Source organism: Magnolia sinica, chromosome 1 (assembly GCF_029962835.1).
Source record: "Magnolia sinica isolate HGM2019 chromosome 1, MsV1, whole genome shotgun sequence".
Lineage (NCBI taxonomy): Eukaryota > Viridiplantae > Streptophyta > Magnoliopsida > Magnoliales > Magnoliaceae > Magnolia > Magnolia sinica.
In genome coordinates, this window is record NC_080573.1 from 60352072 (window position 1) to 60367375 (window position 15304).

Below are 15304 nucleotides of genomic sequence, written 5' to 3' on the forward strand. Positions count from 1 at the left end.
AGGTTTGGTTATAGATGAAATTTATGATTAACAGTGCATTATTAATTACAACCATCATTGAGGCCTTATCCCCTATCGTTTCCAACATGAGATTTATGCGATGGGCTATGTAGGGGGTTCAATACATATGATACTTAATTATCTCCTTACCCACCCTCACAAATGTGCTCCCGTTGTTCATAATGAACTGCATGATATTCTCCTTCCCAATGTCTTTCACGACATCATGTATCAGCTCATGGATGTAATTTGAGGTTTTTTTTTTTTTAAAAAAAAAATAAAAAATAAAAAAAATCTTATTACTAGCATCTGTGGACTATAAGAACACAATAGCCATGAAATTTATGACTGACATTGTTGTCAGTTCGGTTCACCTGTCACACATCACAGTGCAGTCGTACATCTTCCATGATGGACGAAACTCATTCATATAATGTTGCATATCAGCGTACTCCCCATTTAAATATTTGGCAATTATCTCACATAGCGTGGGTGGCATCACACCCTCACCCCATGCTGCACTTCAGTGATCATATTCTTGAAGTGTGAACTCATTGTTGCATTCATGGGAATGTGATCATAAATACAAAATTTTGCAATGAACTTCCTCACCTTCTTCCTCAAATCCACTCTACTCCCCCTCCCCCCTCGCATCTTTGTACATCCTTGGATCTAAATATAGATCTGGTACCTGTATGCTACTTCTGCGGCCCAAACCCCATATCCCTCCCCTCCTACTACCTCCCTTACTACTGTCCCCTACTCCACTCCCCCACCACTCTCCCATGTAGACCCCGTAAAAAGTGGGCCTACTCGCCTCCCACCCCCTTTCCTGATCCCTCTCTCTCGTCGTATAAAGACTCCTAAACGACACGTCTATAATCATGATCATCCTCATACAAATCCACTACATCGTCAAGACCGCGCGATGCTCGCCTGAACTTGTTCCTAATCTCTGTCTCCTGTGCAACATGTTCGACTTTAATCTTCATACCTTTTTTCAATACAAACTTCATTTGTGCTCTCACATCCTTTAGGCGTTTTGGGCAGTATATAACATTTTGATACCTTCCTGTTAAATGTTCATTCAAGCAGGTAATCCCTTTGCTCTTGATTATGAGGTCGTACAAATTACATTGGGACCTGAATCAATTATTGGGAATTGGGGCCCCGTACTTCTATATGATGTTAGGTTGTCTCCCTTCTCCTCCTGACATCTTCTACCTGCAAAAGAACATTATGTTAACATACGCAGTATACTACATCCATAATTCTTAATGGAATCTAACCACCAATCAAATTGAATTTTCAAAAAAAAAAAAGAAGATTTTTTAAACATTTTTAATTATTTCTTAATTAAAATATTAATGAGATTTTCCAAAAGAAACTGTCCTAAATGCTTTAAAATTAGGTCCAAGTGACCACTTATAGAAGTGGAATTTCTAATTTTTAAAAATATTTTTAACTAAGCTTTAATTAAATCTTTTTTTTTTCTCCGAAAAATTTCCAAAACAACAAGAATCAGTAGATCAAGTCTAATACATGTATGATTTTGTGTTTGAACATTAAGATTGCAAGTAATTTGGGAGAAATTCAGGAAATTTTGATTTCTTTTCTAATTTTTCCCAAATCGGACCACCTGCCACCAAATCTCAAAATGAATTTGATGATGATTTCATCAAACACTCCTAAATACTCTGAAATTAGGTCTAATTGATCGCTGAAAGAAGTGGAATTTCGAAAAATAATAAATACATTTAAAAACTAATTTTTAGTTTTTTTTTTTTTTTCTGAAAATCTCCAAAACAACAATAATCAGTAGATCAAGTCTGATACATGTTTGATTTCGTGTTTGGATAGTAAGATTGCAACCAAATTGAGAGAAACTGCAGAGTTTTCGATTTTTTCCTAATTTCCCTCAAATCGGACCACCTATCCCCAAATCTCAAAATCGAAGCTTCAAATCCCTGTTTTTCATGCAAAACCTGATGAATCATGCCCTTTAACCATTTGGCACAAATTTAACATAATTTACACCAAAAGAAATGGATTGAAAAGTGAAAATGCTCACTGTATCGAAAACGGTCCCAAATTGGCATGGATTTTGATTCCGGCAGTAAAATGATATTTTTCTTCGAAATGATTCAAGAGGATGGACTGAAATCCACAATAGATGGGTTTAGAAGTGGAAAGAAACTAAGAAAAAACGAAAAAGATGTTTTTTTTTTTTTTTGCTCTCGGAGTGCACTCCCCAAAGCATGAGTTCGATATCTGTCGATATTGACAGATATTATCGATACAAAGAATTTTTTTTCTAAAGGGAGTGATGTGATATGTTGTGATATATCAAAATAGATGCGATTCAATGTGATAATGTGTGATATTATGAAATATTTCATGCAATACCAAGAATTTAAGACAATAAATATGCATGTCATATTGCTGACCTGTGACAATTGATATATCAGCCAATATCGATAATATTAAAAACATTGACAAAGACATCTAGTTGACTACTTAACATAGTAGTTAAGCCAACTTGGGCAAGCTGAGCACATGTGATACTAGGCTCCAGCTTAAGGAGGAGAAGCATAAATATTTTCAATAGTGTCCTATGTATTTCCATACTTCTTCAGTGTACCATTCTTTCTTTATTTAAGGTGATATATAAATAAGAAATTAAGAGAGGCCATAAAGTACCAACCTTCTCCTCAATTCTCCTCTTTCTTTTCTTTTGAGAAGATATGATTACCAGTGAATGGGCAAGCTTTCAGTTATTAGAGATGTCAGAAATTTGATACTTCCAATTTTAGTCACAGTTTAGTTATGAATTAATATCTATCATCACTTTGCTCATGTTTGAAGCATTGTAAGAATCACCACATTATATATTATTACATGAGCCATCATACATTAGCAACATATCTGAAATGGTTATCATTTATCATTTTTCTCCAGGTGGCAGCAACTTCTCATAAACAGTTTTGTGGGTTATGATACAATTTTAATGAATAGTTTACTGAGTTCTCCTGGGCAAGGTAAGAAATATTTCTATAGATGCAAGATCCTACATGTTCCTGTATGAGTTTTCATTTTCCATTGGTGGTACATGAATTGTCTCGGTATAATGCAAATTTTGTTATGCTTTGTCCGTTTCTTGCTATGTTGAGCCACATGATCCTCAAATGTCTATCTTGTAGTTATTTGATAGGATCATACGGAGTTGTTGTAATTCAAGTATATGTGCAGCATCATGCTTCTTCACGTTTACAAGGTTTTGGGACTTGATGCAGGTTATCTGTATAACTTCCAAACAAAGGAGTTCTATGATCTTAGTTATGCGCATGAACCAGCAGAAGGTTCTTCAAGATTTGAAGGTTTGTCAAGTTTGATTTCATGTCTCACGAAGAAATGGTTGCTTACCAGTTAGGCCTGTGCACTCCCAATGAAACTTGGTGCATTTGACTAGTAAATAAAGCATATATTCTTGATTTGCTCGCTCTATGTATGCAAAGGTTGCTTGGTATAAAAAGTAGATGTTTATAACATGAGCTACGATAACACTGAACATAAATGTTGTCATTAACTTTAATGTGAGTGTTTGTGATCATTGTAGGATAAAAGTAAAAGTAATCAACCCAAAGAGAGGGAAAAAAACACCGTCAGGATTAGAATAAAGCAAATCCATGCTGCATTTGGATGATATATAAATAGAGCATATATTCTTGTTGTGCTATATGTAGACATTTATTGAAATAGATATTTGTACTGTTCTGCATTATATTATTCAAAATAAATGCTGTTGGTAGTTTATGATATTTGTGTCTGTAGATTGTGATCGTTGTATCCTATCATACAAAAATTGTAGTCACTGTAGGATTTCTGTAGGCTCTCCAAGAATGTTCTTTTCTTTATTTTGGCAAGGTAAGCATGCCCAGTAACTTGGTGGAATGTTGTCAGAAGAATGTGGTTTGTCTGCACTCCAAGAGTGCATGCATGTTTCCGTTTGATGATTGCACTGAATCACTAGGATTCTATTCTATGTAACCTCATTAGTGCCTTTAAATTTCAAAGCTTGATAACGTAAATGTGTATATAACTAAATAGAAAATGATCCAGTGATCAATCTGGATTGCCCATTAGGTCCAGCACACCTTTTATTGGTTACCACGCGAAAATCACACTGCTCAGATCCATTTGTGAGCCGGGCTCTCTTTTTAGCCTTCCATTTTCCAAGCCACAGATGGGATGGTTTGGATTTATTGTCTGCTAAAGGTGATTTTCTTTTTAGATGGGCCCCAAGGAATATATGGTTTAAATTGTTTATCGCATGCATCCACAGGGAATAGTCTCGCCTCAAAATGGGGCAGGGACACCCTGATGTCATAAAAAAAAGGTTATTGGGCCTATTTTTCCATAAATGACCTTGATTGTCCATATTGTAGGCTATTGATTGGATGGTTATAACCTATAATTGTTTTGTATATATGTTTTTACATGGAGACCATGAATGTCTGCTAAACCTTACTTGTCAAATCCACAGATGTGTGTTGAACGCAATGATCTCTCCATATCAATGGATTGAACTGTCTCAGTGTCTTGATGCAACAAAGATCACTATAACTTATTGTGCTTTTGAGAGCATTGGATCATTTGTCAACTAGCACCATAACTTATTGTGCTTTTGGGAGCATTGGATCATTTGTCAACTATATTATATTTTGGACTAGAACTTACAGTGGTTTGAGAGCACTGGATCATTTGTCAACTCCATAGAATAGTGGGGTGGTTTTGTCCACTTTCTTACTTTATTTTTCACTGTGCTGTAAGGAGGGAGGGATATTGAATAAAGTCGAAGGGGGTAGGAATCCCCATTACAAAGAGACTTGCTACCAGCACCCACTTTTGCCAAAATATTGGAAATACGATTTGCTTCTCTACCCATGTGGGAAAACGATATGTTTAGCCTAGCTAAGATCACGAATCTCTTTAAAAATGAAGGAAAGCCTCAAAGTACTGAAAAGAAATAACATTTCTAGGATCTCTTAAACTACTAGTAGCCTGGACAGCCTCCAAGGTGCTGAAAAAGGGAAAATATGCCTAAGAAATAACATTTCTAGGATCTCTTAAACCACAACTGGCCTGGATATGTATTTTTATAGGAAATTTCTTAAATTAAGGCCTTACCTTCAGCTTTACCTTGGAAGATTTTGTATCATTGTTAATCACCTCTAAGCAAATCCAAGAAAGAAATTCCTCGGAAATTGTTAAGCTCACTTGATGAGCCTACTTTTTATCCCTTACATGAATTTGCCCATGGGACTCATCATGTCATTGAAGATATTATTTTCTTCCTTCTGAATTTCCCAGGAAATGGTAAGCATTCTTGAAAGAGTTCTCCCACTTCTTTAAAGGCTCCCCTTCCCTTAACTGCCAGGTCCAGCCTGTTGACAGCCCTGTTGTTATTATTATTATAATGTGGTGATAGCATGTGTTGTTTAAACACTTGCAAACATGGTGACAATGCAGCTTCTCAGATTCAGGAATGCATCCTGATGCTCATGTCTAGTTACTACAGCACATTATATTGAATGCCTAAAGCACAATACCTGCTAATCCAAGAATCATGCATGTTAGTCTGTTATCTCACCTCTAGACTAACCATTACACAATCTAACTCCACAAACATGTCCACATGCCACTTGTCTCTATGCATCCAAAACTGCCAAAGTTAAGTGGGCATGTGGGGAAATGCAAAGATTATTAGCTAAGCTTAGAATGCTGGCTAATAGTCTGTACAAGTGTACATATTATAAGACTAGTGTGTGTTGACATGGAACATGAGGGTCAGTGTCTTAATATTCAACAAGATCTGTTCATCCTTCATGTCTCCTAACCCAAAGGTATTACTTCTTCTACGTTAGTGATGAGAACCTACAGGTTGCCCAGAAACACCATTTATAGTTCACTACCATTTTCACATTTGTGAGACTTGATTTCCTAGCCATACCATTATGGGTTGTGTATTTTAATAGCTATAAGAAGTTGTTTATCCTTTGTGAACTTTGAATTATTGCCTCTAAATCATGATAAAGAGGATGCAAATGAATTAAATTGGTAAGTTCGTTGCATTAACAAGAGTTAATCTTCCTTGGAAGGAAAGGAAGTAACCATCCAAGTTCTGACAGGGTTACTATTAAAACATTTTCCAGCCGTCTGTATAGCCTCATGCTGCCTTGTCATGGGTTTGGGTAAAAAGCTTGGGGACACTATATTTTGATATCTTACAATGTTAAATATGTTAAAATAAAATATTTTAGTATAAAATAACTGGGTATGCCTACACCATGTCTGACAAGGATCCTGTACTGTACCCATGTTATGCTCCTGGTAGTTCCCATGATTTGGGCCTCTTAAAATAGGTAGGCCTTGGCTATGATCCCTCGATCCTTTAAATCCCTTGGGGTACCATTGTTGGAAATGTATTTTTATAGCTATAAGAAGTTGTTTATCCTTTGTGAACTTTGAATTATTGCCTCTAAATCATGATGAAGAGGATGCAAATGAATTAAATGGTAAGTTCGATGCATTAACAAGAGTTAATCTTCCTTGGAAGGAAAGGAAGTAACCATCCAAGTTCTGACAGGGTTACCATTAAAACATTTTACAGCTGTCTGTATAGCCTCATGTTGCCTTGTCATGGGTTTGGGTAAAAAGCTCGGGGACACTATATTTTGATATCTTACAATGTTAAATATGTTAAAATAAAATATTTTAGTATAAAATAACTGGGTATGCCTACACCATGTCTGACAAGGATCCTGTACTTTACCCATGTTGTGCCATGTCCAACAATGGTACCCCAAGGGATTTAAAGGATCGAGGAATCATAGCCACGGCCTAACTATTTTAAGAGGCCCAAATCATGGGAACTACCAGGAGCATAATATACAAAAGTGGGAATACGTTGAATACTGAAGTCACGTAAATTAGGCATGTGCATTGAGATCTTACTCAGATCGATGTGTTGTTTGATAATAAAACCTTCCTTAACAAAAGATGTTCTGCAACAAAATTGTTACCATCTACCTACCATAATAGGGCAAGCCTCAGGCCATCCTAGTACACTGGAGAAACCTCGATGAGTCGAGAAATGAAAGTCAAATAGGTCTATTTGAGATGGTGTGGAAGGGTGATGGTAGTAAACTTTGCCAAGTTCATGAGAGCTTCCAAAGAAGATCTGACACCACATATAAGCTTGGCTACCTTGCTTGCCATGGAACATCTGTAGTTTTCTGCTTATCAAAATGCAACTTTAGAATTTGACATGCCATGCAGTGAATTTCTCATTCAATGTTAGGCAGAAAGAATGTGTCATTATAAACAACTAGCAAAATATTTTCTTTGCTAGTGTTTAGTCATACATGGCACGAATTGATTTTGGTTTCTAGCTCTGTAGTTCTTTGAAATGTTTGTGGTTGATTTTAAAATAACAAGCGAGATGCTAAAGCAATCCAGGACATCCAAATGCAACCTAAAATTCTTGTTCACATATAGAGTTTGGTGTAAGGCATACATGATGATGATAAAGATTTTGGACTTGACTAACTTTTATCTTGGCCATGCAGACTACCTTGTGACCAAATGTGGTGTGCTTATTATGTCATTGTTTGTTTTCTTCACGACAACGATGTCAGTTTCGTTTACCTTGAGAGAAACACAGTCTCGGATGCTTAAGTTCACAGGTCAGCTTATTCTATTTTTCTTGCATGCTTCGGTGTAGATTTCTCCCGTGTCAACCATTAGTCAGTGATCCTATGTGTTTCTAAGTATGCATTTTATTTTGTTGAATTACTCCAGTGCAGCTCCAACACCATGCTCGTTATCGGCTTCCCACATTCCAGTTGATCTTCGTCCACGTTATTGAGTCTCTCGTCTTTGTACCGGTAAGTGCATTTGGATTTCAATCATGTATTTATTGCCACCGGGAAAAAAGAAAGAAAATAAGATGTAAGGGAAAGTACAATAGCTCTGATATTCTGCCGCATAACATCTTTATTCATTTTTTACTTTCTCCATTTTATTTGCTGATGTATTTGTCTGGCTGCTGCAGATTATGATTGGCATCCTATTTTTTCTGTTCGAGTTTTATGATGATCAGCTCCTTGCTTTTATGGTCCTGATTCTTGTCTGGTTGTGTGAACTATTTACAATGATAAGGTACTGTCTCCTTAATAGACATCGTATCCGGAGATTAATGAATTTCATTTACACAGTTTATCAAGGAATCATTGTGTAAAACCTGTCACATTTAAACTTCAAATGCAACCCAGCTTACATGCCAACGTGTCACATGTAGGACATCTGGGCTGTGCAAAAGGTTGGGCTCAACAATGAAGAATACCTGGTGGATAAATCAGGCCATTTCAGATATCAGTTGGGCCTCTGTGCGGAAAGGTGGGAGGTTCAGATCTGAGTTGCCAAGAGTTCAAATGTACATTTATGGCCTGCCAGTGAGTGGATCTGCCTGACTTTTGCACCAGATGATCTTCATGGTCAGGCCCACCTTATGCACAGGTTGGTTTTCCTACAAATATTGGCACATCAGCAAGGTTGCCTGCGAAGTTCACGTGCTACAGGTGATCAATGTACTTCTGATATAAATGTAGTGACCATCGTTTTGCAGCGTCCGCACACCAATATCGAAGCAGTTCTTTCCTCGATTCTTCTTGCTCTATTTCTTGGTGTTTCACATCTACTTCTTTTCTTATGCTTCAGGTATGCTCTCTTGCTATATTTGTCTTTGAGGAATGATCCAATACATTGCTGCCTTGTCATATGCATGTTGTCCATTATCTGTGAAGTTTGACCATCTACATGGACCATCCATCAGGCAACATAGCAATTCTAAGAAATGTATTTTTGGCTGTTGAATGTGGACAACTGCTACGTCCATTTTTACTATCCACTTCACAGCGCTGGATCAGATGTCTGAGATCACCCAATTAGACAGGTACATTAGGCTCGTGGGGCAATCTAAGAATAAGGTTCACCAGGTGGACAGTTGATTGATGGTGGGAGCATCCAACTGCCTGGTAGGATCGGTGCTGCATATAATTTTTTTGACAGGCAATAATTTTATTGAAAAAGAGCCCAGAGCCTAAAGAATTACAGTGGAACCTAGCTTCTCCACGTCCGCTTTAATTTCCTTTTCGGAAAATTGCTCCTCAAGAGAGTTGGCCTTAAGTGCTAGAGATCAATCAAAAGCCAAGTTATCAACAGCATTTTCCAATCTCATCTAGATAGAAGGTTTGAATAAAAATTAACAATTGCTCCACAAATTTTGGACTTACCTTCCAATATTTGATCATCCACCACCACACTTTGAGATTTGCTGGTTCTTTTTCGAGCACTGGCCATTGCAGAATTTTGTATTTTTGCACCCCCGCCCCGCCCCCCCCCCCCCCCCAGAGTCAGATTTGTCTCGAGCGCTGCTTCCATTTAATTCCCTCGTAAGTGTAGCATTGTATTTGGCATTGCGAACTTCGTTACAAGATAATTCGTCTTCCGATGATTCCTCCCCCTCTTTGATCTCTAATGCCTGAATATCAAGTAATAAGGGCTCTTTCTCCGCCTCCCATTTTCTCAGGACATCCACCTTCTAAGAATTAATTTTCCTTTTGAGCATCTTCATTTTCTGAAATAACACAACCCAATGAGCCTTCTACAGAGAATGACAACCATCATTCTTTTATCAAGCTTGAAAAACCCTCAACGGGGCAATGGTCTGATACTGACCGAGGGAGACCTCTTTGATGAACTAGCGGAAACTTCTCTGCCCAGTCCAAGGAAATCAGAAAACGGTCTAACTGATACTTGACAGCTTTTGCTCGGCCATTTGACCAAGTAAATTTTTCTTGGGATTTTTATGAGGCACCACCCTTTTATGCATATTATACAGAACCACCCATACAAATTTTTCTTTAGATATTATCACCCACATTTCGAGGGGTCTTTATTTTACCACTTTTTGTCAAATCCAAGTCACGTCCATTAGCTATTCTGAAAAATGACGAAAATAACCTTAAGTGGTCATATCTTTGCATATATTGATGGGTGGGTCCATATTGCTGTCCAGCTACCTTTTTTAACAGTCCAAATAGCCGTCCACCTACTTTTGAATGGTCCAAATTGCTAACGGCCTAGTGTTGAATGGTACAAATCGCCGTCCCCAAATCTTGGAATGGTCCATATTGCTATCCATGGTTATCACTTCTTAGGGGCATTTTCATCATTTTCAGAAATGGGCTAATGGACATTTGTTAGATTTGAAGTGTTAGATTTGAAGGAAAGTGGTAAAATAGAGAGACCCCTTGAAATGTGGGTGGTTACATCTAAGGTTTATTTTTTATTTTATTTTTTATTTTTTTTAAAATAATTTTTATGGGTATTGTCTAATTAGGCCAAGAAATGGTTGGTATTTCATAAAAATCCCAATTTTCTTTGTTCTTTCTCTGAACAACAAATTCTTCAGTCTGAACGAATCTTTAAACAATGATGGATTTGTTCCCATTCTCTTCATATTATGAAAATTCAAGTGTTAGAAGCTTCCCCTTTTATCATCAAACATCACCCACAGCATGTGCTTTGGCATGTTGGCTAAGTTGTTAAATTGCACATCTCAGAGCCCTTTCATTCATGTGCCAGGTTTTTCATACGTGGCTTTTGCAACAACTGCAGCATTCATGCACCACCTCATCCTGTATTTCTGGAATCGCTTTGAGGTCAGTATTCTGGTATATTTTAACATTTTTCTTTGGAAAACAATCTCTCTACCCAATGCTGTTCAAAGTAAAAAATTAAGTTCAATGATACAGCTAAGGCACAACCCCTTCATAATGGCCCCACTAAACCAATGATTTGGGATGCAGACGTGGGGCCCATAGTTCTAAAAGTCAACCTGTCCTGGCAAGATTTCGAGCTACGCTATTGAGAAACTTGCTCGTGTGATGGGCTCAATCCTGACTCTGTGATATCTTGAGCTGGAGTCACTGCGAAACTCACTTGTGGGATGAACTCAATCCTGACTCGGCCAAACTCATCAAGTCAGCTTGCAGGCTCAAGCTGACTTGAGCTGGAATCATTGAGAAACTCACTTGTGGGACGGACTCAATCCTGACTCAGCCAAACTCATCAAGTCAGCTTGCATGCTCAAGCTGACATGAGCTGGAGTCACTGAGAAACTCACTTGTGGGATGGACTCAATCCTGACTCAGCCAAACTCATCAAGTCAGCTTGCAGGCTCAAGCTGACTTGAGCCGAGTGAATCGCTTGATTGAGCTGACTTTTTAAATAAAAAAGAAGAGGCACCGCAGTGTTTTGAATCCTTAACCGCAAGCCAAGGAGGCAGCAGAAAGCCTAACTAAGGCACTTCAATCCATTTATAAGGGTATTTATATTATACATGTACAATTGAAATATTTTAAAGTCAATTTGAGTCAACTAAAGACTTGTTGGTCTTCCAATTGGCCCAGCCCGGCTTTACTTCAAGTTGAGTTTTGGGTTTTTGAAATATGGTGGGGTCCACTCGCAGAGTTGATGGGCAGACAAAAGTCTTGCACAGAAGAATTGCATTTCCTTCAGCCCTTTTTAAGGGCATTCTTATTTTGTATCTGTCAAACTTATATCAGGTTCCAGCCCTTGAGAGATACATGAGAAGCCGGCAACTTGGCGTACACATCACCTCTTCCACCATCCTCACCTCCACCCTCCACATTGCAAGGGTAAACATGAGAAACCCAAACCTGGCCAACAATGAGCTTGGGTCAGGATCTGGGCCCAGTGGAGCATCTGAGCAAGAGAGGCCTGATGTAGTCGAAGGGGTTGCAGACTTCTCTGCACTTCAAGAACCTTTGGCAGCAAATGACCAAGATCGGATAGGCAATCCCCACCAGTTCCAGGAATCAGACTCAAGGCCAGCAGAAGCTACTCCTAATACCCCACTGAATTCCTTTAACTCTCTCCTCTTGTGGATCTTAGGAGGCCCTTCTTCAGATAACAGGGTGTCCTTTTTCTCCATGTTCAGAGACATGCGGGACCCCAGCCAAGACTATGCAGAATCTCCCCGACAAGAAACCCGTCCGATGGCACAGCATTCATGGTGGAGGAGAATCTGAGTCATAAGGGAAATCAGTTTTGGAGAATCTTCCAATAAAAAAATGTAGATGCACAAATGGTGGTGAAAGTCCACTTCATCAAACAAGATAATCAAGGGAATTGAACAAAAGCTGTTGGGAATATGTGAAGCAGTCTGTAATATTCTTGTTTAGCTTGACAGATTGAAGTAGACATTCCACATATCAAGCATTTGATTGTTAATATACTTGTATCATAAAGTTCAAATTTTTTTTTTCCCACAACAGTAATATCGCAAGGAAACAATAAGAGGTTCAGTTCATGCGGTCTTGCATTCTCATCAAGCATTTATCATTTGAAATGCTCATCTCCTTTTCTCATACTCACGCTTTCTATCTGGGCTAGTAGCATCACGGTCTATAGTTCTTTCTATCATCTTGACCATCTCTCCGGTCGGCACTGCTGTGGTGCTCAGTTTCTCTTTTCCTATCACCTCCCTCCCTCTTGTGAGGATTACCACTATGGCCTATGCTTCTCTTATTCTCATATCGTTCATCCCTCCTATGACGATCAATATCACTGTTGACATGTCGCCTCTGTCTACTGTCACGATCACCATCCTGATCTCTGCTTTTCTCATCATCTTGCTTACCCTGCCCATGATTATTGTCATTGCTATATTTCCTCGTCTTCTTGTCATTTCGATCTTCTCTCCTAGGAGGATCAACATCATGATCATTGCTTCTCTTTCTATCATCTTGCTTGGCTCGTCTTGGATGATCATCATCATGTCTCTTCTTTCGATTTTCTTCATCTCTACGCCTCTCAGACATTCTCTCTCTAGAATATCTCCCTCCTTGATGCTCATCATCTCTGCTGCTTCCTCTAGTTCCTTGGCCCCTCTCCCCCCTGCGTCCGCTGTTGCTGTGATCATGCCCCTCCCTATCCCTATCGTTTGTGGAATCTCTCTTACTGCGAAAATCTCCTGAACTTTGATCATTACCCCTCTTCCACCTTTTTGTTTCATCTTCAGTTTTATGTTCACGGTGTTTTTTATCCTCACGGTCCAAACTTGGCAGAGTGTCGCCATCAAACACCATGTCGTAACTGCAAAATAGTTTTCAGCTTTATGAGCGAGGAATTGTAGGCAATTACGCTCTTATGTTCAGAGTCCCAGCAAACATAGTTAGCCAAGCTAGAGGGCAGTATACATGTGGGGCCTGTGGTCCAGTGATCTGATGTTACCGTCTTGAGGATCCTCAGAGAGTAATAGTAAACCAAATGGAAGGTCCCATTATAGGCCTTAAAACTCTTTTTACTTCTTTTTTTTTTTTTTTTTTTTCCTTTTTTTTTTCCTATGTATTGATCTCCCATTAACGTTCTTTCTACTTGGGTTATCAGGTCCAGGTTCTGGATCGCCAAACCATGGGCCTCACATGTACGAGAGAGAGAGAGAGAGAGAGAGAGAGAGATGTACAAAATCATTCACCTGCAAAAATTATAAATGTAGAGAGAGAGAGAGAGAGAGAGAGAGAGAGAGAGAGAGGGGTGTTACACCTTTGGCGAGCATCCCCACCACGCTGTGTATTTTCATCTTTCAAGGTGTATTTAGGATTTTGCTTCTTTGTAGTCGGGCTCTCGGCACAGTCCTTGGCGATATGATCCAGACCTCCACATTTGAAGCAGCCTCTGCCTGTGTCCAGAGTACAAAATTAGTGACATTACACAAACTCTTTCCTTTTGTGAATTTTATTTATATCAATGGAATTGACTATGAAGGGGGCAAATGAGTCCCAGCAGTGAATTGTCCTATCATCATTCCACTCGGCTAACTTGTTTGCCTCCATATAAACATGGGAAAAGGAAATGTTCAATTTCAATGAAGGAAAGAAGTCAAACAGCAAGTAGAGGCAATGGATCATCTTTTCACTGGAGCATAATTCCATTTTTGAGCTCTTAGATTGTGTAAAAGAAATATTATGGATGTATTGCTACGCTCATGTGTGTAAAACCGTCCATCACGCCAATGCACATGCTAAAGTGGGTCACAATGAATATTCTCTAGCCCGAGCAGTCAAATCAGATGGGTCACGCCATAGATTCTCTCTGTTAAATCTGGCAGGCTCCCTAATCAGGTTGGCCACAGCTAGAATTTTTTTTTTCTCCATACATTTGCTTCATCCACTGGTCCATCTGATGATTGGGCTGATTTAGAACCAGAGTATCTACACGTTACAACACACTTGATGAACCGGTCAGATCTTGCACATGTTTGTCACATTGTCACATGCATTGGTGTGTAGATGTGCAGGTCCATACACATGTGCAGGCTCAGCAAACCTCTGATTAGGGGGTTCCATTAATGAACTACAAATACCACAAATCACTAGGAAATTCAATTATGAAAAGAAAATAAGAACAGCAACCACCAGCATTTATAAAGAGACTAGGCGCAATATGTGGGATCTGCAATCCATGGTAATACCGAGGGGAAAAAGGTAGGGCATCTTTCGAGTGATGTCCTCAGCAACCCACCGTAGCCATTGCCTAATGCAGTGGGACCACAATCTAAACAGTGAGTGGAGTAGGGGAGAAAGGATTGGAGGTACAAATATATACTTGGAGAGCAGACGGATAGACCGCAAACCTCATTGAGATGGACTGCTCATCTCCATGCTACATGTAGCAAAGCGGTGGGGAATTGAAACCACTGACCTGATTGAAGGCTACTGGGAAAGACCATAACCCAAAAATAATGATGATATGACGATCTTAGCCATCCAACAAGGAATTTTCATGAATTGAATGAGGAGCAAGGCGAATGTTTTGCTCTTAATTTTTGCTTAATTGAGGAATCACAACCAGAGCTATCCAACAGGCCACTAATGCTGCCAGAAAGATTCAAATTCATTCATGTGCAGACTATTATTTGACAAGAATGTTGCGTGTTGGCTCCACCTATGAAAGTAAGCCAAATAGGCCCTAATCAAGCACCAATCAAACACAATTTGGTGGATTATGACCCATTACATTGAAATACAACGAACATAAGAAAAAAAATAAAAAATGATAGTTTGCCCTTTCTAATTTTCCGTAGAATGAATGGCCCCTTTTGCACTGATTCATCAAAATCTTGTGATGTGATCTCCAAGATAGGCTTAGATGTAGC

At 38.9% G+C, this 15304-nt stretch overlaps 2 protein-coding genes across 4 annotated transcripts in view; one reads left to right on the plus strand and one right to left on the minus strand.

Moving 5' to 3' along the window:
- Positions 1–12457, plus strand: part of LOC131250612 (membralin-like protein At1g60995) — a 50389-nt gene extending 37932 nt beyond the window's left edge. For all 3 annotated transcript variants that reach the window (XM_058250903.1, XM_058250901.1, XM_058250907.1), the window contains 8 exons: positions 2959–3038; positions 3294–3377; positions 7629–7745; positions 7861–7946; positions 8114–8220; positions 8687–8778; positions 10708–10784; positions 11691–12457. In XM_058250903.1, the coding sequence (XP_058106886.1) occupies positions 2959–3038; positions 3294–3377; positions 7629–7745; positions 7861–7946; positions 8114–8220; positions 8687–8778; positions 10708–10784; positions 11691–12176 (1129 nt within the window). In that variant the 3' untranslated portion in view covers positions 12177–12457. The remainder of the gene's footprint in view (positions 1–2958; positions 3039–3293; positions 3378–7628; positions 7746–7860; positions 7947–8113; positions 8221–8686; positions 8779–10707; positions 10785–11690) is intronic.
- LOC131250623 (peptidyl-prolyl cis-trans isomerase CYP59) overlaps positions 12302–15304 on the minus strand; it is a 109151-nt gene continuing 106148 nt past the window's right edge. The window contains exons 13-14 of the mRNA XM_058250912.1: positions 13693–13828; positions 12302–13242 (exon numbers count right to left, since the gene is read on the minus strand). Of these exons, the coding sequence (XP_058106895.1) occupies positions 12546–13242; positions 13693–13828 (833 nt within the window). The 3' untranslated portion in view covers positions 12302–12545. The remainder of the gene's footprint in view (positions 13243–13692; positions 13829–15304) is intronic.